Source organism: Pararge aegeria, chromosome 7 (assembly GCF_905163445.1).
Source record: "Pararge aegeria chromosome 7, ilParAegt1.1, whole genome shotgun sequence".
NCBI lineage: Eukaryota > Metazoa > Arthropoda > Insecta > Lepidoptera > Nymphalidae > Pararge > Pararge aegeria.
The window spans coordinates 7244576-7267702 of record NC_053186.1 but is presented as its reverse complement, the minus strand read 5'-3'; the positions used below and the strand labels follow the sequence as shown (position 1 = coordinate 7267702).

General features: G+C 43.1%; 2 protein-coding genes across 2 annotated transcripts in view; one reads left to right on the top strand and one right to left on the bottom strand.

The window, feature by feature from the left end:
- LOC120625407 (transmembrane protein 131) overlaps positions 1–20132 on the top strand; it is a 39423-nt gene extending 19291 nt beyond the window's left edge. Inside the window, exons 7-22 of the mRNA XM_039892463.1 lie at positions 313–442; positions 1345–1471; positions 2685–2777; positions 3768–3909; positions 4945–5065; positions 6483–6659; positions 7301–7675; positions 10107–10216; positions 10881–11002; positions 12175–12523; positions 13500–13748; positions 14756–14864; positions 16036–16513; positions 17103–17641; positions 17984–18317; positions 18959–20132. Of these exons, the coding sequence (XP_039748397.1) occupies positions 313–442; positions 1345–1471; positions 2685–2777; positions 3768–3909; positions 4945–5065; positions 6483–6659; positions 7301–7675; positions 10107–10216; positions 10881–11002; positions 12175–12523; positions 13500–13748; positions 14756–14864; positions 16036–16513; positions 17103–17641; positions 17984–18317; positions 18959–19221 (3718 nt within the window). The 3' untranslated portion in view covers positions 19222–20132. The remainder of the gene's footprint in view (positions 1–312; positions 443–1344; positions 1472–2684; positions 2778–3767; positions 3910–4944; positions 5066–6482; positions 6660–7300; positions 7676–10106; positions 10217–10880; positions 11003–12174; positions 12524–13499; positions 13749–14755; positions 14865–16035; positions 16514–17102; positions 17642–17983; positions 18318–18958) is intronic.
- Positions 20133–20135: 3 nt separating this feature from the next.
- LOC120625408 (thioredoxin-like protein 4A) lies at positions 20136–22309 on the bottom strand. The gene is made up of 3 exons (XM_039892464.1): positions 22232–22309; positions 21548–21684; positions 20136–21025 (listed from the first exon to the last, which is right to left on the bottom strand). The coding sequence occupies exons 1-3, from the start codon at positions 22307–22309 to the stop codon at positions 20812–20814; spliced, it is 429 nt and encodes a 142-aa protein (XP_039748398.1). The 3' UTR covers positions 20136–20811.
- Positions 22310–23127: the final 818 nt, after the last annotated feature.

Genomic DNA, 23127 nt, shown 5'->3' with positions numbered 1-23127 from the left:
ATAAAAGAAAAATAATTTGCCGTCTGGTAAAGTCGGTTTACGGACTATAATTTTACGTGATAACGTCCGTCCGAGTAGAAGACAAACCCGAACGCTTGCACGCTCAGCTAAGACGGAACGTGACAATGAGTCATGCTTTTTCGCACGTGCAGCCAGCGTTCAACCATTTATAAGATATAATGACGTCAAAAATAAATTGAAATCGGTCCAGACATTTTCGAAATATTTACCTGGCAGAAAGTAGTGATGTGCAACTGTTGGCGAGTGTGAGCTAATTGTCCACCGGCTCGTGTCGAGCCTGCTGCGACGCAGGGTGAAAGCGGACCTGCCGGGCGGTGGGCTGCTGCTAGCGGTGGAGGCGCGCCCGGTGCAGGCGGGCGAACACGCGCGCCCTCTGCACGTACGGCTCGGCTCGCGCGGCTCCGGCGACGGAACACACACGGTGAGACCGCACGCGGCTCGCTATGCGCTGTCGCAGTAACGTCGCGACCAATCAAATTTCTTTCCACTACAGGTTGGCCATCTTACCTTCACGGCTAGCACAGGCAGGAGCCAAAGGAAATGTGATGTGCACCAATGGGATGGAATGTTCAAATTTTGAACAAAGTCAAAGTCAAATATTTCTTTATTCAAATAGGCACATAGATGGCACTTTTGATGCGTACATTACATGTAAAATATGACATAGCAGTGAGTTGATGGCGATAAATAAACTCGTCAAATTAAAACTAAAGCTACGAGGGTTCCAAACGCGCCCTGTTCTAAGAAGAAGCCCATAGCCCATAACAAACTTAGAACATTCTGGTGCACATCCCATATATGTTTGAGTAGTGGCAGTAGAGATTTTTGTGACAGAGCTCGTTCCGGGAAGTACTACAACGATGCTTATTTATGCCGCTAAGCAGCATTGTTGCAATGCTGTATTCTGGTCCGAAGGGTGTGGGTGCCGGTGTAGTTCAAGCACATGTGGCTTAACACCTATGCCTCAGGTTGATGGACACAGGGTGGCACTATGCAGGATGTGTTTCTAGCATTGTGCTGCGAAGTGTTGCTCTGTTCTGTGTTGAGGGATTTGTGAAAAAATACGAAATCCCGCCATTTTGTTGCGGCGGCTATCTTCGACCGATTTGTATAAGACGTAGCTAAGAACAAACCCGACTTTTCCACCTTACATATCTCGCACACGCACGCACACAAACACGCACGCACACACGCATACAGGTACGGATACATCAAGCTTGTTAAAACCTCGTCGTTTTTTTCGTCGGGGGTTAAAAATAAAAAAAATAAAAGAGTAGCGCGCCGCGTTCAGCAGCCCGCTAACCCGTGGTCGTTGTCGGACAGGTGGAGCTGGAGCTGGCCAACAGTGCCGACACAGACTTGGTGTTGGAGGGCTACGTGAGCGGAGCGGGCTGCTGGCGCGGCGCACCGCCTTCGCCCTGCACCGCGACTCCCGACGTGCGGATCAACGGTACGCAATGGGTGACAGGCGGCTCTTGCGCTTTCTGCGTCCCTATAGTGCCCGCGTTACGAACTGAGTCATCGGGCAATAAATCATTATAAAGTCTATCTCACTCTCATTTTGGTTAGGGAGCGTCATAGCGTCCTGCGTAACAGTTAGTCGAAATCTATAACACTTAACGAAAACATACATTTAAGAAACCATTTATTATACTAATCCTTCACTCAGCTTAAAAACAGACTATTGCAAAGATTTTACAAAGCTTAAGTTAAATATCAGCGCCTTTGCGCCGGTCGCCTACCTGAGTATTCAGAGAGAGATGAGTGGCGAAGCGTTGCACATTCCTATTGTTATTGAAATTTATTGCTCAGTTCATAATGCGGTCACTAAAGTACAAAGCTCTGTTCAAACTAAAGCGAAAATCGCGTAACGGTCAGAATGGCGAGTGTATGATTTCCAAATCGATCAAAACTGTACAGGATAAATGTATGACATATGTACGTTATTGTACTAAACTGTTACAATTGTAAAAATATTACACTAAAGTGAGCCGCCATTCTGATATAAGGTTGGCGGGTTGTTTCTAAACTCGATAACTTATTTTTATAAATTGTATATCAATTTATTGTGTATGTTTTGTACTTGTCAAATTATATAATATACAAACCAGAAACCCAACTGCGAGTGCATTATTTATTTAACTCAAGGAAAGTATAGAAATTTAAAACTGAGCTAAATACAAGTATGAGCTGAAAACAGTATGCACCTATAAAAAGTTTAAAACCCCGGTTGTTCCCTGGTGTTATTAACAAAGATCTTATATTCAAATTTTTTTTTAGAATTGTTTAAGAGTAGTAATCTCCCTATGCATCATTTTCATCTCGCTATAAAGAAATGTGCAGCGCACGCCAGTATACATTGGAACAAAGAATAACGGTATTTTTGTGTAATTTTGCCTCGTTTTGTTTTCGTCTTCAACTTTTTGACGCCATTTTGGTGCTGTAATTTGTGAAATCAGTAGGACGAGTGTCCAACGAACTAAAAACAGTTATATTAGTTCCAAATAAAGAGTTAAGATATAATTTTTTTACAGAATTAATGGCAGGATATTGAGAATACCGAGAATGCGACGAAACTACTATGTACTACCGCTGTAGGGAGACAGCCTGTCTGTTGCTTCAATTTTACTTTCATTGTTACATGAATTAGTATTTCATTGCAGGTGGCTCTTCGCCAGGCGTGCGCCTTTCGCTTCTACGCTCAAAACTCAAGCCACACCAGAATTTCATCAAGGCGGCACAACTGACGCTCAATTGTAAGTTTATATTATATAAAACACTATTTGTATACCACAACATACGAAAATATAATAAAAACAGAAACATAAAGAAAGAAGTAGAATATAAGAGGCGGCTTTATCGCCTTATAATTGGTTACTTTACATTCCGCAACCACAGCCCGCGAGACAGCCTCTGCAATGAAAATGCAAATCGCACATCAGACAGGTATCGTCGCGTGAGGAATGTATATGTTTGCAGAGGCCTCAAATATACAGCTTCACTTTGAAAACTTTGTTTACAAATGATCGATAATGCTTCTTTTACTACAATATCCGAGTGGCTTCAAAAAAATAATATATTATTAACAATTATATATTATTCCTATCCCTATCCCTACTAATATTATAAATGTCAATGTAAGTTTTTTTGATACGCTTTCACGCAAAAACTACTTAACCGATCCTCATGAAACTTTGTACACATATTCTTGGAAGTGTTAGAAGTAATATAGGATACTTTTTTTCCGAAATTAAGCTCGATTCCTTTGGGAGAGGGGATGAAAGTGTTTGACGATTTTACACCATCACTCCGACGAATTATAACCGATTTAAATAATTATTTTGTACTAAATAGGTTATAATATGTGTTTAATTTTGCCCAAACTGTGGTTGGAGATAGAGGACAGAACTCCTCAGCGGACAGCAGCAAACCCCTCATTTAAGGATCAGCGATACTGAATACTTTAAATTTTTTTAGAACTACAATTAAATTTAATGCCACATAAAAAAACAAAATCAAACGCAGGCGAAGTCGCGGGCAACAGTTTTATACATTTATACAACAATTTTATAAATATTAATATTTATAGTAGCATTATGAATGCTAAAAGTGAGTGAGAGTGGGAACAAAACGTGTATACGCCGTTATGAACAACAGAAATGTAGCACTCCCAGTGCGCGCACGTTGTAATGGTACGGCCGCTGGAAGCCTGCCGCTGGGTAAAATCGTTATATTTGTGCACTCAGATGGAGAGATGTGGGCGGCGGGATCGTTGGACGGCGCGGCCGAGGCGTGGTGTGTGGGCTGCGTGCGGCTGGGCTATACACTCGTGCCATACAGCGTGCGGCTACTGCCGGGTACTCTGCGGTTCTCGCCGCCGCAGCTGGAGTACGTGCCCTACTGTAGCTTAATCCGACCTTTTAGTAGTTTTAGAGCTTTTTGTTACTGAGATCGTCCGGGAAAGTACTATCGCCATATTGGATAGAACAGCAATTATTCATTATTCATTATTCATTGTAAAGTCAATATCTCCTGAGGATGCTACGGTTTCGGAGGGAAACGTGCATTGCCGAAGATTTGTTTGGTGTGGAGTATAAAGATTGAAGAAAGCAGATTTTGTAGTAGCCGGCCTAACTCCTTAAAATAATAATAATCAATGTTTTATTTTGACAAAAAAAAAAAACAATACATAAAAAATATAATTAAAGAAACTAAAAACAAATAAATTCAATGCTATGTAGGCAGTGACATAATACTATCTCACGTTAACATATATGTGGTGTTGTTTCTCCAAAATAGAGTATCGCTTCAGCCTTTGGCGTTATTCTATAGCTAAAGTTTAGTAACGCCTACGCCTCTACTTATGGGGCGGCACGTTGCATGGTGGTCCATCAAGTTTTACATTAAAAAAAACTTCAGGATACTTGACTCAGTGAACCCATTGCAGCTGGACGCTTTGGTCTTAGAAGGCTCAGGTTCGAATCCCGGCTGGACAAATTAGGAATTATAATTTTTGAATTTTTCCTGGCCTGGTTCGTGTGTTGATATTTCACTTGCTTAAAATAAAAACACACTTGAAGACCAAGCAATTGCGTGATCAAACTTGGCCCCCATGAAATGGAGGCTAAAGCCCTATCCACTGAGCTATCATCACTTGTGACCAGGTTGCCGAGCTTTATTTATGTCATGCGTTTTGAAAGATTGATCCCCCAATTAGTCGGTTCCGAAATTTATATATGCATTTTATTTTATTTTGTATGCATTAACTGCCTCCTACCACACCTGCAACCACGCCGTTCAGACCGGTACACAGCATTGCGAACCGGACGAGCTATGTATCAAAAAGCTCTACTAAAGTGGCAACCGCCTGTCCAGTGGTAATCATAGTGGTCAGTATCAGTGACGTCACCCGCTTGCCCGCAGCGTCGTGACAGCGAGTGCGGACGCCACGCGCGAGCATGAACTGCGCGCGCACAACGAGTTCGCACGGCCATTTCGCGTCCTGGCCGTGACGCTGCCCGACGACGTCGCGAAGTATTTCCAGGTGAGCGCAGTGATAGCAATGGATAAGGAAGAGGTCTTAAATCGGATGCCTAATGATTTGGATGATGTGTAAAGAAAAAAAATCTGAAACTATTAGATGATGATTATAGAAAATTCTAAAGTTAGGACACTGATTCATTATCATCAAATCTACCAATTACTGGCCCACTGCAGGGCCCGGGTCTTCTGTCACAATGAGATGGGGTTAAGGCCCTGGTCCACCAAGCTTGCCCAGAGTACATTATTATGGAGAACTCTGCCCCGTTGCAGAAGGTGATATTACTTAAAACGCACATAACTAAGAAAAGTTTCTGCGCGTGCTGGTATTCGAACTCTGCCCCCTGAAAGGTATGTCGAGCTCCCACCCAATGGTCTTAAGAGCTAAGGGACACCGATAAATATAAATAAGTTTTTTTTTAAACGTTAATCCATAGGAAAAATTACAAAAAAAGATAATTGATAATACAAAAAAGGTATCCGATGCCAAGGAATCTTTGATTAGGCGTTACTTACAGGCATTGCGTTATTTGCTGTCACTATGCCATACTTGCATACTTTTATACATTACGTTTATTAGGTATTGCCTTGTTCGGCGTTAGTGAAAATGGGCATCAGTTTTTTTTTTGTTTTAACTACAAGTTAGCCCTTACTGCAATCTCAGCAGCACACCTTATTTAGGCAGGAGACAAACATTGTATTTCACGATGATACAATGGAAAAAATTACAAGGAAAAATTACAGGGAACAGGAGAAGTATATCTCCTGTTTATTATTACACATAAAGTAGTTGGATATTATTTCCACCACTATCCCAATGCTCAGACAGATAGCTGATAAAGCTGTGGAGAATAATAATATATTTTGGTATTTCGCTGGGAAGAAAAATGTCTCCTGCCCATGCTAGCCGGACTGGTGATCAGCGACGATGCAGTTTACGATGGTAGCAGTGGTAGAAATTGTAGCGGGGTAAAACTGATAAGGGTAATCGGTTTCTACGCGGCATTTTACCAGAACGCTAAATCGCCTATCACCCTACCGATAAATACGTGCCGGATTTATCGGCTTTTATTATTGTTTTATATTTTTACCCGGCTAAGTTTGTTGAGGGGTCGTCTTAGACCAGGGCGCGTTTGGAACCCTCGTAGCTAAGTTATCACCATCCCCTCACAATTATGCCAACATATATGTATGAACGCTTCATAAGTGCCTGTGATAGGCCTACATGAATGAAGAAATTTGAATTTGGGTGTTCCGGTACGTTGTCGCGAAGAAACCGATTGGGGTTAAGGATACAATAAAGGATTCTATAATAATGTCACACTAGCCCTATCTTAGCCTAAATCATAATTTACCATCAGGTGTGATCGCAGTCAAGGGCTAATTTGTAGTGAAATAAATATTGTTGTCCGTTACTCCAGATGGTGTCGAATGCGCCGCTGACGCTTGCGCCGGGCACGTCCGCGGTCGTGGCGCGCTTGCTTTTGAGCGAGAGAGCTCTGCCGCCAGAAGTGTCGGTGTCCACGGCGCTGCTGGTGTATACGGATGTGACGCAATACCGCGTGCCGCTGCGCCTCTACAGCGGACGGATGCTCTTTGTACGTGTGTAGCCCTCGCTTGAATAGGGACTCTTTTAAATATAGTGTTCTTGTTATTGGCACCGTATATACTATTAAATCTATGGTTCATGTTAAAAATTGATATTTTCGTATTTCTTTCACAGTTTCATTTTATTTATTGGTATAGACTAGAGCTGCGTACCGCGGTGAATAAGTGTTTACTTTGTTAGGACGCGAAAGAAGTACGATGTATGGTGTAAAAATACGAATGTCCTTTGGAATATTTTTTCAGCCTGATACTCTCCGTACTTTCGTACTTTCTTTTTGTCGAATGGTTGCTCAGTTAGGGCGTGAAGTAACGAAAAATAAATAAATAATAAATAAACTACGACAATACACACATCGCCATCTAGCCCCAAAGTAAGCATAGCTTGTGTTATGGGCACTAAGATAGCTGTTGAATTTTTTTTATGAATATATTACCCAAAAGTACTTATAATATACAGATAAACACCCAGAAACTGAAAAACAATCGTGTTCATCACACAAACATTTGTTAGTTGTGGGAATCGAACCCACGGCCTATAACTCAGAAAGCAACGTTGCTGCCCACTGCGCCAGTCGGCCGTCAAAACAAACAAACACACTGCATTTTAGTATGGATTTACGTGCGTTCTCAGGAGTGGGATTGGTGGCACACGACGAACTCGCGGCTGCCGCTGGGCACGTTGGGCATGTCGACGACGCGGCGCGTGGGCGTGCGCCTGCGCAACCCGGCGCCCGTGCAGCTGTGCATAGGGGCACTGGGCGCGCGGCTACCAGGCGCGGCGGCGTCGTTCGCGCGAGCCGCGCCTGCTCCCTCGTGCGTGGGGCCGGGTGCGTGGGCGCAGGCCTGGTTGACCGTGGTGGCGCCGGCGCGCGAAGGCGAGCTACGCGGCGAGCTGCAGCTCAACACCAGCGCGCCGCACGCCACCTGCAACACGGCGGTAGTAACGATGCGCGTGCGCGCCGGCAACATGCGCCTACTGCCGCTGCGAATGCCGCCCTCCGCGCCGGTAACGTGCCCCCAAACTTGTTATATAGTCTGTTTTTTCCTATAGCGTGCGCGCAACCGCTAGTGACTAATTGAGATATGTGAGCAGCAGGATGAGGGAGGTAGACAAAAGTCGGAGCGAACTCAGTCTGCCGACGGTTACACGACTGATTTAATTATTGGATAGAAGCAGGCGTTACTTTGTGGAAATCCTTATTATATTATGAAAATTAAGCTTAATTTACTATACTCCGCGAACAGCAGGAGAATCTGTATGGTGTGATTTATAATTTCTACAATCTGTATATTCCACACCAAACAGATCCTCGGCAATGTACCCTCTACGCACGTTTCGCTCCGAAACCGGAGCATCCTCAGGAGATGTTGACTTTACTACTTAACAATTATTCATTGTAAAGTAATTATAAATTACACCATACAGATTCTCCTGCTGTTCGCGGAGTATAGCAAATTAACCTTTATTTTCATGACTGATTTAATGTATAAAGAATTGCACCAATAACTATTTCAAGGCAGAAATGAAATAAATATAAATATACTAAGACAATGCACAATCCGGCGCCATCTACCCCCAAAGTAAGCCTAGCTTGTGGTATGGGTACTAAGATAGCTGATGAATATTTTTATGAATATAATGCACATTAATATTTATTATATACCGATAAACACCCAGACACTAAAAACATTCAAAGCCACGGCCTTGGATGCTGCCCACTGCGCCAACCCGCTGTTAGTTTGATGTGAATTGTTTGCGCCAGTGTGTTCCAAATGCACTTGAAATAATATATTATAGACGGGTCCGTCAATTATACGACAAATGAAAAATGATATTTACAATGTGCTCAGTTTTTTTCTCAGACGAAAGGGTGACACAAATATTAAAAAATAAAAATTGCCCATTACATTAATTATTAAGACAGTTTCTAACATGTTATCCTGAGATTTTTCTGTTCTTAAATATTTCATGTGCGTCTTAACGGCGGTTGCGCGCACACTTAACCTGTCTTATATATAATCAACAATCTTTTTGGTACTCTTAAGTGTAAAGTTTATTTACAAAGTGTTAAAGAAATAATAAACTCACAATCATATCAACCCATTACCCGGTCCACTACGGTATACAGGTCCACTACGTTGGCCAAGTGCTGATTGGTGGACTTCACACGTCTTTGAGGACATCATGGAAAACTTTCAGGGCATGCAGGTTTTCCTCACGATGTTTTCCAATGATGAATTGAACGACGATATTGAGAAAATAGAACATAAGATTATGAATGCAGATCAAGTTAGCTTTATTAAGCTTTAGTTCGCAAGCATTAAAAGAATTAGCATTCTCACTGTTACTGGAACGTTCAGGTCTCGCTTTAGACGTCTTTCAGCTGATTGAGCATGGCACAACACAAAACTAATGATGCACTGAACACGCACAAATATAGTAGTAGTAGTAGAGCTTTTTGCGACAGAGCTCGTCCAGGGTATTTTTGTCGCGAAGCAGCATTGTTGCATTCCTGTGTTTCGGTCTGAAGGGCGTGGTTGCCGGTGTTATAACAGGCAAATGAGGCTTAACACCTATGCCTCAGGTTGATTGACACAGGGCGGCGCGTTGCAGGATGTGTACCTTACATGCCCTGCTTAGTATGCCTGCCTTGTATGTAGACAATGGTTTTCTATTTAACATCAGCAGGGCTAGCACAGGAGACAAACAAAAAAGGTCTAAGAGAGATAGTTTTGGAGAATAATCCCAGAACTCTGTGGGTTTTAATGCTATGATTATTTTTAACACAAAAATATTAGCTTAGCCCGACTCTGGGAAACAGACACAGGACAGTTGTGATCGTAAGTTGAATATGTAAACTATTACACCAACGAGACAGTTGTGTATTATTATTATTTCTTCCTATTTCTTAGTATGAATTTGTATATTAGAACCATAATAATCCAATCCATCATCATCACTATATCAACCCATTACCGGCCCACTTCATAGCACGGGTCTCCTTCTACATGAAGGGTTAAGACTTGAAGTCCATCACAATGGCCCAGTGTGGTTTGATGGATTTCACATGTCTTTTTATATCCCCTGACAGGGGATATAATTATTGTCTCCACCTTCTATAGCACGGGAACATGGAATAGAAAAGTTTTCCCCTGTTATTATTACACATATTTTATTTAGATATTATTTTCACTCGTTTGCCAGTGCTCTGAGAGTTGATAAAGCTGTCGGAGAGGATACATTTGTATCCTTTCCCCGATAAGATAATTGTCTCCTGCCCGTGCTGGTTGGTCAAATGCGAAACGAATATAATCGCAATGCTGCCAATATTCACTTGTGCCGGAGTTTGTTTGTGACACTATATACATTTTTGGAATTGTAAAGGCGGTTATTTCGGTTTTACAAAGCGCATTGTAGTAAGCCGCGCTTCTTGCAGTACGCGGACTCACGGGCGGTGCTCGAGGCGCAAAGCACCATGGAGGTGGACATGGTCGTGCTTGGCGTGTCAGTGCAGACGCGCAGCGACGGGCCTGCTATCAGCTTCGAGTAAGTAGTGTAAGATTAAGACGTCAAAAAAGTTATACTAATTTTCTAAATTTTTTTGAATATCGTGTTCCAAATATTGGTCCTTACGTCTGGTTACCCAAGCCCAGCGCTTGTTTAGCTCAACGGCTAAGTCTAGCAATTCAAAGGGGCAATAGTGCCAGCATTTTGGGTACCATGCCCATAAGAGAACAGTTAGACGAATAAAATTTATGGTGTTTTCACCATGGAGGAATTGTCAATTTTATACAAATTTAAAATCAGGCCGCGATTGCCAGAGATATATGCATTCTAAATTTATAAAAAAAGGCTAAGTAATTAAAAATATCACTTACTTCGACGGCGAAGGAAAACATCGTGAGGAAACCTGCATGCTTGAGAGTTATGCATAATGTTCTCAAACGTATGCGGAGTCCACCAATCCGCATTGGGCCAGCGTGGTGGAATACGGCCTTAACCCCCTCCTCATTGTGGAAGGAGACCACTGCCCTGTATTTTTCACTAAACTTAGGAATCGCTTAAATTGGATGCCTAATGATTCAGGTGATGCCTAGAGAAAACCATCAACTCTTATGTGATGACTTAATAACCTTTATATCGACGGAATCTTTGTTGTTTATACCTTTTGAGGTGATTAATTGAAAATGATTTTGTTAAATGTGGGCAGGTGGGGGACGGAGAACACCGGCAGGGTACTACGGGGCTTGTCGCGTGTGTCGCTAATAAGACACAGCCCGCACCGCCGCTGCGAGCCCAACTGCTACTGCGGGCTCCCGGACGGCACTGAAGGTGAATAAATCCTTATCAAGAGCCATCGATAATTTACGTTACATCAATTCCATGACTTTTTGACGATCCCCGGTCGTCTTGTACAAGGTTCCTGAACACACTCCCAATCGCAGGTTAATATTAGTCAAGAATGGCTGCCGAGGTAACGAGATTCCACAATTATTAATAACTTGTTTCACTGACGAAATTGTTTATAATAATAATAATAATAATAATAATTTATTTTCAAGAACGTTTGTACAATATCAATGTTGGTAAACAATATAGTCACTTTAGAGAGCATAACATTCTACTAAATTAATAGTGTGCAAATTTGGTTCATGGATATTAAAAAATTCAAAAGATCAACCTTAGTTTCGCTTCGCTCAGAGCAGACGGACTCAGTCGCAACGCGCTACCGGAGGCCTAGAACCTTTTTAACTCTGAAATCAAATACAAAAGGAAATAATTAAAACTTTCCGAATTGTAACCATTCTCAGAATTACTGTGTTGTTGCGTAGGTAAAAGAGACCTAGGGTTATTTTATCCTCTACATGCTTTTCATCTGGGCTAACCTGTTAGGTTTAAGGCATCGTCCCGGAACGCTATCTAGCCACGGGCGAAGCGTCACACTAGTCCAGACCACAGAAAATTCAGTAATTATAAATTGCTCATGCCGGGAATCTTGCCCGGGACCTTGAACTTGAAACCACAGAGCTCACCGTATCGCCAGGGAGGTCAGGAGGTCTACGCCTAGTCAAGTAGGGAAACCCCTGTAATGCTAGTCGTAAGGATACAATATCTGCCTTAACCTTTGCGGAAGGAAAACCTGTGTTACAAAGGACCTTCCTGATGTTACACACGGTGCTTGTTTATTTTATACCTAGGTTTCATTAAACCTACATATTAAACCCCACTAATATTGTAAATGAGAAAGGATGGATGGATGGATGTTTGTTACTCTTTCACGCAAAAGCTACAAAACTAACTTGACTGAATTTTGGAATGGAGATAGATTATACCCTGCATTAATATATTGACTGCTTTTTATTCCTGGAAAAAGTACGGCTCCCGCAGGATTTATGACAAAACCATAAAAACCGTGTACGAAGCTGCGGGCAACAGCGGTTAAATAAATAATGATGGTGGCAATGCAAGTGTATACATCCGGTGACGCTATGATTCTCGCGCAGAGGCCGCGGGGTGGTTGCGACGTAGCGAAACGCTGGATGCCGCGGCGCTGCTCGAAGACTTGGCGCTATTGAACGCTCGGCTGGCGCTGTTCGACTGGCAGCGCGCGATGGTGGACACCAACTTCACGCTTATCGTGCAAACCGACGAGATGCGACAGATGGAGGTGGCGGGCACGGCGCCGCTAGCGTGGCCTCGCTTCGCCGCAGAGGGCGCGGGCCGTTTGCCTCTGTCGGCCGTTGGGAGCGAGAGCTATCTGCGGCTGCCAATACGCAATAACGCACACGTGCCCGTGCTACTGCAGGCGATTATTGGCGTCGAGCCGTACGCGCTGCCAGACCTGCCCGACAGGTGCGTGTCCCGCTTACCTGCTTATAGCTACCGACTTTCCATACACAAGCGAAGTTAAAATTCAAATTCGAAATTAATTTATTTGAAGTAGGGTTACTCTAGCTTAGCATTTCGACGGCCAATTGACGCAGTGGACAGCCACCCTGCCGTCTCAGGCCGTGTGTTTAGATTACCACAACTGGAAAAATGTTTGTGTGATGAACAGGAATGGTTTTGCAGTAACAGTAGACTAAATGTTTATCTGTCCTATATTATAGGTATTTATGTATATTATTCATAAAAATATTCATCAGTCTTCCTAGTACCCTTAACACAAGCTTCGCTTAGTTTGGGGCTAGATGGCGATATGTGCACTGTCGTAGATTATTTTTTAATAGTTTGGATATGTTATGCGGAACATCAAAATGTATGAACTTGTTCAACTTTTCATAAAAGATAAAGTAAATAAATAAATAAATAAAATTCTTATTAGTTTTTTACCAAGAATAACCAGTGAATGAAGCCGGCAAGAAGCTCGCAAATTTGCAATTTACCATTTTCCTATTTTGTGAGAGATGATAGCGAAGCCAGATGCTTCCAGGAACAGACAGACACACATGACTACATTTAATTTCAATTTGCAACTTCCTAATTATAAATTTGCCCTGTTTACCTGCACTCGAAGTTATAATGGACGGACCAAGCCACATGTGCTTGTAATTATAAAATCCATACCGATTATTGGTATCTACGCGGCATCGCACCAGAATGCTAAATTGCTTGGCGGCACTTTGTCGGCAAAGTGGAGGTCATGCAATCGGCTTTTTGTACGAGCGCGATGCATCATTGTTTTTTTTCCGTAAACCCTTTTATTTTATTTTAATTGAGGAGGAAAAAAATCCTTTGGACTTCTGCCTGATGGCAGGGCATGTCCGACTTGCACGGACTAAAACAACCCCCCTGATGAATCATTGTTTTCCGTTAACCCTGTGCACAGAGCGGGCGGCGCGCCACACTGCGCGGCGGAGCGCTGCGACACCACGGCCGACGTGTTCCGCCTAACGGGCTGGAGAGTGCTGAGCGGCAGTGCCGAGCCGTGGAACGCGACCGACAACGTGTCACACACCGATAACGTAACCACCCTAGCATTGCCGCTGCTGCTACTGGCGCCGCACACGGAGTTGGAGATCGGCGTAAAGTTCACGCCGAAGTACTCCGGCTCCTTTGCGTCTCACATCTATTTAAGGTAAGGGCTCTTTAACTGCTATGTGCTCAATGACGGCGCCGCACACGGATGGCTATTTTAGGCGTATCTGATAGAGATTAAAGAACCATTCGACCTGAAATGTTCTTAATTAAACCTTCAACAATAGATATAATTGTAACCAAAGGACATCATCGCCGACGGCCGATTGGCGCGACCTTGCCTTCGGACTTCGGAGTTTCTGGAAAATGATTGTGTGATGAACATGTATGTTTTTCAGTGTCTGGATGTTTTTCAGTGTATGTTCATAAAAAATAATAAATATTTGTAAAGAAAGTATATTTCTTTAGAGTTTCAATATTGTATAATTTAAATTCTCCCGCGCTCCAAGCCGTCGGCAAAGCAGTTCAAAAGTTATGATAAAACAGTAACAAATATGGCAGTCAGAAAAAGACAATGTTGATGTGTCATTGTGCGTGACTTATAACGGATATAACGGAATAAATCAAAAAACCATTTGTGAATTTACTTAAAAAATAAACTTTAAATGTCGTTTCTTTGTTTTTACAGGTAGGAGTGATTTACATATTTGTCTCAAAATTGAATTGTAGCGTAATGTAATAAAAATAACGAAATAAATCTTTGAATTACAGAGCAACACATTTAAGTTGTTTCAGTTGACGGAATCATACGAAGTAAACTAAAAACCTATTATATATTCATTAGTTATCTCAGTACCCACGACACAAGCTACGCTTACTTTTATGCTAGATGGCGATGTGTGTATTGTAGTAGTATATTTATTTATCATCCATTTTGGTTGGAACCCGAAAGTACCGGCTCAATACGAATAAAAGAGATCAAAATTCAAATTAAAATTCTAAATTCATTTATTTCAAGTATCTCCAGTTTATAAGCTCTTTTGAAACGTCAAGTCAAATGACTCGACCACCGGTTCGGAAGGCAGATCATTGATTTTACCTCAGGTTTTTTCTTGTACCGAATCTGGAGGAAATGGAGGTATGGTAAACGGAAAATATTGTTCACAGGAATAATTTAACCATCCTAGAAAGCGTCCAGCTGACCGGCGAAGGGGCATATCCGAATTTTGAATTATCGGGACGGCGGCCGGGATCCAACTCGCCGCTTGTAATAGAGGTGCGTATTCAGAACTAACTATCTGATTCCAACTTATTTTTATTTATATTAGAGACCCGCCCGGGTTTTCCGTTAGATATAAATTTTATATACAATTTTACAATAAATTACCGGTTGATATCTTGGGGATGTCACTAAAGAAGTTCAAAGTTTGTATTAAGCGAAAGCTTATAGAAAAGTCCTATTATAGTATAAAGGATTACGTAAACGATAAAAAAGCTTGGGTGTAAACAATTGCTCTAACCAGGTTGCTTCTTAAATATTTTCTAATGACAATGTGAGATGGTGATAACAAAAAGAACACCCGGCTAAGTTTGTTGTGGGCTTCTTCTTAGACCAGGGCGCGATTGGAACCCTCGTAGCTTTAGTTTTAAGTTTACGATTGTAGTTATCGCCATCCTACTCACTGCTATGTACACATTTTGTATATAATAACGCATCAAAAGTGCCATCTATGTGCCTATTTGAATAAAGAAATATTTGACTTTGACTTTAAAATAAAGTTGTTCCCCTTTAAAAGTCTACGTTGTAGTAGGGACCGCTGTCCCTCGCGACTCGCGTTTTTCTACCAAATTTAAAACTGCTATGCTGACTGTGTGAAGCGCCATACCATTAAATAAATACTTTGTTACAAGTTATTTGCTTTTAAGTATATCTAAATTGGTATATTGGTTTTCTACGAAGTATACGATTTTAGAAAAAAATATGCCTCTGTAATGTTGCAATACGTACAGCTACATACATTACTACTACCACATACAACAGTAGATAGGACTGTCATCGAGAAACTGTTTATCTAATATCACCATTTAGACAACCTGAATTTGTGAAGTTTTTACGCCCGTTTTCCCTAACTACGGACAGGGCAATGCCTATAAGTAACGCCTAATCTAAGGAGGTTCCTAAGCATACAGAAACCGTTGGCCCATAGTAATCACCTAAGACTTTCACAATCACCACCTTTGTTACACAAATTTAATTGACTTGTACCTTTGTTATCTTTTATTTATTTTTTCTTGTGTGCAATAAAGTATTTTTGATTGATTGATTGATAAGAGTTGGTGACACGATTTTTTTATAGACATCGCCTAAATCATTAGGCATTCATTTAAGCAACACCTAGGTTTAGTGAAAACTTAAATATCGATCTTACCCGACGTGCGCTGCCCAGGTGACGAAGTGCACGTGGGACACGGAGACGACGATGTCGCGGCGCTTGATGGTGCGCAATACGGGCCGGGTTGAAGTGCAACTGTCGAACTGGAGCGTGGCGGGCGCGGGTTGCGAGGCGCGCGGCTTTTCGCTACGCCCGTGCGGCACGAAGTACCTGAAGCCCAATAAGACGCAGGCGCTGCACGTGCACTTTACGCCGGACTTCACGCTGGCGCGCGTATCGGCGCCGCTGACCGTGCGCTCGGAGCGCGGTGCGACCGAGTTCGTGTTGCTGGCCACGGTGCCCGCCAAGGTGCTGGCGGGGTGTGCCGCGGAGGCGCCGCGCCCGCCCTATGAAAGCGCGCTGCGCTTCTACGGCATTTGCATCGCCTTCGTCGCGCTGATGATCGTGCTGTCCACCGCCTCGCTCGACGCAGAGAACCTTATGAAGCGCGCGCGAGCCGCACGCGCCGCGGCTACTCCCCGCGCCGCTCTAGGTGCGTAATCAAACCGCTTGAACATCACTCGACGGTTTTTTTTTAATCCACTACAAGTTAGCCCTTGACTGCAATCTCACCTGGCGGTAAATGAAGATGCAGTCTAACATGGTAGCGGGCTAACCTTATGGGGAGTATGGTAGTCATACCCCTAATTGGGTTCTACGCGACATCGCAACGGAACTAAATCGCTAAGCGGCACGTCTTTGACGGTTAGGTGGTAACTAGCCACGGCAAAAGCCTCCCACCAGACCAGACCTGAAATAATTCAGAATTCAGTAAAATTAAAAAAATAGATACATCAGTGTAAAATTGACAGAAACTTTCATCTCTTGACCCAGAGATATACCTTAGTGTAATTCGGTTTTAAAAATTGCCTAAATGTCCATCTAGATTTCAGAATAGCAGCTTTGCCGAATTGCATGAAAATCGTTCAGTAGTTACCACATGCCACACGCGAACATAATGACCAAAAACTAAATAAAAATCTGTTTTGGAAACTATCTATATCGATATTAAACGTCTCTGGAATAAAATTTAGAAGAAAAATAAAATGTACAGGAATCGTCAAGGAACAGTTTTCTTACAGACCTTCGTACGCTGTCAGAGCCCGTACCGCCCGCAGCGACCGTTGCGCGCGCGGCCCCGCGGCGCCGCCGGGCTGCGCGCCGCCCTCTGCCTGCACTAGACCCGCGCGCCGAACGCCGCGCCTTCGAACGCTGGCGAGCGCAAGTGCTGCGCAGTGCCGACGAATCCTCCCGCTCCAGCGACGACGACGACGACGCCGCGGCCCCAAACGCGAGCACCCCCGAGCCAGAGGCCCGACCCGCCGACGAAGATGTCGACGTCGTGTCCAGCGGCTCCGACGAGTCGAATGCCGCCGATGAGCGCGACGACGAACCCTACAGCGCGGACGTGGAGCCCGACGTGCCCGACGACGACGCTCGCGACGACGAGCCGCATGAACCCGCCACGCCGCCTGCCGAGTGCGCGCTAGCCGCAACGCCGACGCCTGACGAGGTGCGCACGCACAGCCGGCGCGATGCGGGCGACCCACCGCGCCGCCCCGAACGCACGCGCTTCGACTCAGAGCGCCGCAGCGTGCCTAGCAGGTTGCACGTTCGCAAGGTGCGTGTTTTTTTTAAGTTGCACATAAACTCGTTTCTCTATTCAATTTACAGTCTCAAGGTCTTGTTTCCCGGGTCGGGCCATCGAAAAATACTGGGGTTTCCTATCAAGTTTAAATATACCTACCAAATATTTAATACCAAAATTAATCCTAACGCAAAAGGTCATTAATATAGGTGATTAATTAAGTTTGACCAATATAACTTTACGTTATTACCTATTGCTAATATTCCCTCCTACGGTAAGTTGTCTGCCAGTCTGTTAGGTGCTATAGATAATGTAAAGCAAATGCAATAGACCACTCAGCGGCGAATATAAAATGGTTATATTTTGTGACACCAGGAGCGAGCCAGCAAAAGGCGAGCCGAGCGCGTGCCGCCCACGCCACCGCCGCGTTCTCCTGCGCCCACCGCTCCGCCCGTCGAGCGCGAGACGGGCGAGGCGCGCGGGGCCGTGCGTCCGTGGGCGTCGTGGAGCTCGGTTGTGGCAGCGGGGGGCGCGGGAGCAGTGCTGGCGCCCATCGGCTCGGACGTGCGGCGCCGTGAGCCCGAGCGCGTGCCCGACAACTCGCTGTTCTACTTCAACGGCACGGCCGCCGACACCACGCGCGACTCGTTCGCGTGGCGCCCCGCCCCGCCCGAGCATCCGGTCTATGGCGCTGGGGACGGCTACCTCGGTGAGTGCCTTTTTTTCCTACGACAAGCCACTGACTACAATCTCATCTGTAGCCTTAGTACACGATTTGCTCGCAATCTAGGAGTCGTTTTCGAGTGTAACATCGGAGGAAAATGGATCCTGTTTGCATTGTGTTTTAGCTCAAGTTTGTCTACAATTCTTTAGCTAGGGCTTTTGAGTTTGTAAAATAAAAATCAGAATACAGAATTTACGACTCTTAAACGAGCGGCATTAAGTCGATTTTACGATACAAAGATATATAGAATACTCGAAAAGATTGAGCAAAACTTGTGATTTCACTAATCGCGTAGAAGGCAATAACTAAATAAGTAACGCCGGATCTAAAAAGATTCCTAAGCATGCCTCAAACCTTCACCAGTAGTTATCATCTAAGAGTTGGAGAAACGTTCCTTTTCTATAGACATCACAGACAGACAGTGAAAACGCGCATATATTTGGCTACTTGTGTTAAGTGGTATAATTTAGGGTTTTTCAAGGGGCGGATAAACAAATTTCTTAAAAACCGGCAGCACCTCTGGGGCTGCAGCTGTCCATGTACGACGGTAATCACTTAACATCAGGTGAACCACATGCTTGTTTGACCGCTATTAAAAACTTATTATGCGTGTCGCGTCCTTACAGAAGGGAACCACTCGCTGGGTGCCGCGGTACCGTTCGGCGCCGCGCCCTCCGTGTGGGGCTCATGGGGCATCTGGCCAGGCGTCCCGGTGCGTCCCCCGCCCGGCTTCGCACCGCCCGTGACCGCCCCCGTGCCACCACCGCTGGAGACACGCACCTACGACCCCTTTCGCTCGTTAGCCTCCATCTGGGCCCCCGCACCCAACGAATGGCGCGCCGCGCCTGGGTCTCCGGCCAGCGAAGATCAACGCGAAAATCTCGACTAAACCACACATACGCAGCAACACAAAACCTGACACATTTTCTATTTCTGGATCAGACCTATTTTACATGTCATTCGTGAATTCAGCCTCTGGAAAGAAAAGTATCTTTCGAGAGCAGCTATACTCATATTTTATACAACTTTGCCTTGCATCCAATTTGATCACCAATATGTAACAACCTATATGGAGTTTCAAATCTCCATTGCTTACACCAGGAATACAAAATAAAACCTAGCAAATGTACTTAAACGCGCCCATTACAATAACGTATCGATCTATCACATCAAACCTACAGGATGAAATGCGTGGTCAGGCTCAGTGTAAACAGAATCATGTTGTATCAATAAGAGCTTCCAGTTTGTGCAATATGCATTTTATTACTAAAGGTTATTTCGATCAACGAAATCTGACCACAAAGGTCATAATATTGACCATGAATATGTTATGTAGCTTATACTTCGCGCATCGTGTCGTCCTTCTTCGAAATCTGTCTGTGTCGACCTAGGAGTCTTTACTTATTACAGAACTACCACCTGTTCAAAAAGTTGTTTGACCAGAAAGACAAATTCTTTAAGACTAACTTGCTGCTTTCTGATTAGTTTCAGTTAGAATACAGTAAGTAAAACGTCGTTCTAAATTTAAAAAAGTGGTGGTACTGTACTAACAGATATCGTTAGTAAACTGATCGATGTAGCCAAGTGTGAGTTAACTCGTGTAGTGACGAAGCCGCGGCGGCGCGCTAGTCATACGTCCCCCGCCGCCGCGCCTCCTCCGCCCTCGTTCGTCTGCGCTCAATTGGCCGCGTGGATATTCTTTGGTTTTAAGTAATTTTTGTAACAAATGTTTAAAAAGATCGGTTAAAGTAACCGCATTCAAGCATATTTTGTTGTACAAGATCTGAAGTAAAATAATGAACAAAGAAAATTTGTTTTATTTCCATAAAAGTTTATTGTGATTGAATTTACTTAAAAAATATTTACAATGTGTACATTGGAGGCCGCACGCTACTTCTGCACACACTGCGGTGCAGCCTGCTCTAGCACTTTGGCACGTTTAATGCAGTGTTGTGTGGTTGCCTTCAATGTGTTAAGGTGCCGTCTGTCCTCAGAACAAGGGTCTTTACTTTGAAAGAAGTAACCAAGCTGGGGTTAGCCCGTCTGCATACAATGTCACAAGATCAGTATTTACAATCAACAGAATGCATTTCACATTAAAAACCGTTTTTCACCACTTAAGGCTGGGATTTCTGAGATTAAAACTTAATTGACTAGACATAAGAGTCTAGACGCTTTTTAGTCATAGAAAATCGGTTCAGCCATTCTAAAATCAGCCTGGATAACTAAACTTTAAATCAAAGCATAATTCAAAGAGTTGAATAAGCTGGAGTTATACAAACCACTGGCATACACTATTATTTATTTGTATAGGTATTATTTTTACAAACATTTTATTCATAAAGTAATGTGGTGTGTGTATTAATTTACGATTACCACATCATTTTACTTTGTCTCATCGTACTGCCATCTCTTTAGCAATATTTAAAATCAACCATTGGCAGTGCAAGCTTAGCTCAGACACAAGCAATTGGACATCTCAATATCTGTATTTAGTAGAGTAGTCCTTTGGCGACACCACCAGACCGCGACCCTTGCGCGCGCCTCGGTACACTGTCTCGATGATGTCGATCATTTCCTGCTTGTCCTCCAGGGGCCAATTGATCTTGTTGTTGTTGCCGGTGCCCAAGTCAATCATGATGTGCTTGTTGCGGAAGAAAAACATCACTGTGCACGGGTCGTACAACTCGTACCTGCAATAGAATAAAATCAAATAGTTTGTGAGACATCTAAGCATTATTCTGATTTGCTCTAATGGACTTGCCAGGTACAAGTTAGGTGCTACTGCCATGAGTACAAATACTGTGTAGTTAAGGTGCAGCCCAAGAAACTGATTATAGTAGCATAGAAAATATTAACCAATAAATGGGAAAATCCCTTTATGGAGCACTGGGTTGGTACACACTCACACAACACATGCTCAAGAGGGTATTTACCTTAGTTAGGAGATTCCTAATTTTTTATTATTTATAGGTTTGGCCAATTTTAGTTTATAATATAGTAAATAAGATAAATGTTATTGATTAGCTATGGAATTAAACGTTATTATTATTATTATTATAACAAGAATAACTGTGAATTGAGGGCTAGCATATTGCAAATTAATGATTAGTGGTGTTTTATAAACATGGTTCAAAATATAGATTTTACCATTGTGGCTCCTTCGGCAAACATTTCTTTTTCCTTTCTTTATTATAAGCTAAATAGTGACTTACATTTTGTTAAAATCAGGAACTTCTGTGATATCCACCAAATATATGACTGCAAAATTCTTCACTTTTTCAGCAATACTGTACAGCACTTCATCCATCTTCATACAAGTTGGATCCCAATCGTGGCCAAATCTAATGACCTAAGACAATACCTATTTTATTATTATTATAAAGTTAGTGTCTACAATTTCAAAATAGCTGTCTCAAATTACCACAATGACATGATTCTAATACTAATGTCTGTCTGTTCAAAAACACTCCAATTATGGATTTGATTTTAATGAGGCATTAAGATAGAGGACCTATCAACAATTGCCTAGCTACTTTAAAATAGAGTGTACATGACAGCAAACAAGCAAGGGTACTGTGGGAAGCATAGCCTTGCTCCTGACGATAGAATCACAAGTGATGGGGGGTTGCTGGATGTGGAAGACTGAATAGGGTGTGGTGGTGTTCTTTGGGCAAGGCCTGTGTTGAGCATTTGATTCGTTCCGTCTGTAAGTGAAAACTGTACTGACTAACAACAGTTGTCTCCCCGAATCTTCATTATATCCTCATTAAATTAAAATTATACCAAATAGACAGTAAAATAACATCGATACGGAGATTTGCCGTTGTGGAGTAACATCGCCAAAACATTTACATTACTAAACCCGCCTTCACGGGATACTCTGTTGTTATACGCACCACGACTCTGTCCTCTTCAGACAGAATTGCCTGGTCTACTTGCCATCCATTGTGCAGATGACCTAACATGTAACTCATTTTGACTTTAGATAACTGCCTCCTTTTTACAATTTAGGAATAAATGAGCTTGTCAAGCTCACACGGTAAAAAAACTGAAAAGATTATCGTAGAGGCAGAAATTCCTTTTGAAAAAAGGCCATATCATTTGACAGATTCCGATTTGACGTTTGAGTTAACCACAGTTAACCTAGAATTACTGCCACTGACAGTAGAAATACGCAGATCATGTTTGGATTCTAGGGATTTTAGATTTGGAGTAGGTAAGTAATTAAAAGACAATTATAGTAGTACAACTATTTGTGAAAAAGCTCGTCCGAAGAAATGCTATCGCCACGCTTATTTCTGCCGCGAAACAACATCGTTGCAAAAGCTGTGTTCCGATCTGAAGGGCGTGGCTGACGGTGTTATTATAGGCACATGAGGCTTTGCACCTACGCCTAAAACTTATGGACATAGGGCGGCATGTTGCGGGACGTGCTCCTTGCCTGGCTTGTGATGTGTTGCTATGTTTATAGGCGATGGTTTTTCACTACCCTTCTGCTGGGCCATCTGCTTGGCCAAAAAAAAAAAACCTATTCGTAAATAAGCTACTATAGGGTAAAGTGCACTTACAAAGGAAAAAATCAAAACTTAATTTCATTTCAATATAGATAGTTAGATAATTTAACCGGTTAAATTATCGAAACCGAGGCATACCTAAATGGTTCCGATACCAGGGCTAATGACTGGCACCGGTTGTACAGCTCTGATCAGTAGGGCGAAAATCAAGTATAATGGAGTCGAATATTATATGACGCAATACTGTGATGGCAATGATACTGTTTAGTGAGTTTTGG

What these genes read in the sequence shown, in the direction of transcription:
- LOC120625408 (XM_039892464.1), bottom strand. Translation starts at nt 22,309, where the DNA reads ATGAGTTACATGTTAGGTCATCTGCACAATGGATGGCAAGTAGACCAG. An exon ending in CTGAAGAGGACAGAGTCGTG is followed by an intron (nt 21,685 to 22,231) that starts GTGCGTATAACA and finishes GTATTGTCTTAG; the next exon opens with GTCATTAGATTTGGCCACGA. An exon ending in GTTCCTGATTTTAACAAAAT is followed by an intron (nt 21,026 to 21,547) that starts GTAAGTCACTAT and finishes ATTCTATTGCAG; the next exon opens with GTACGAGTTGTACGACCCGT.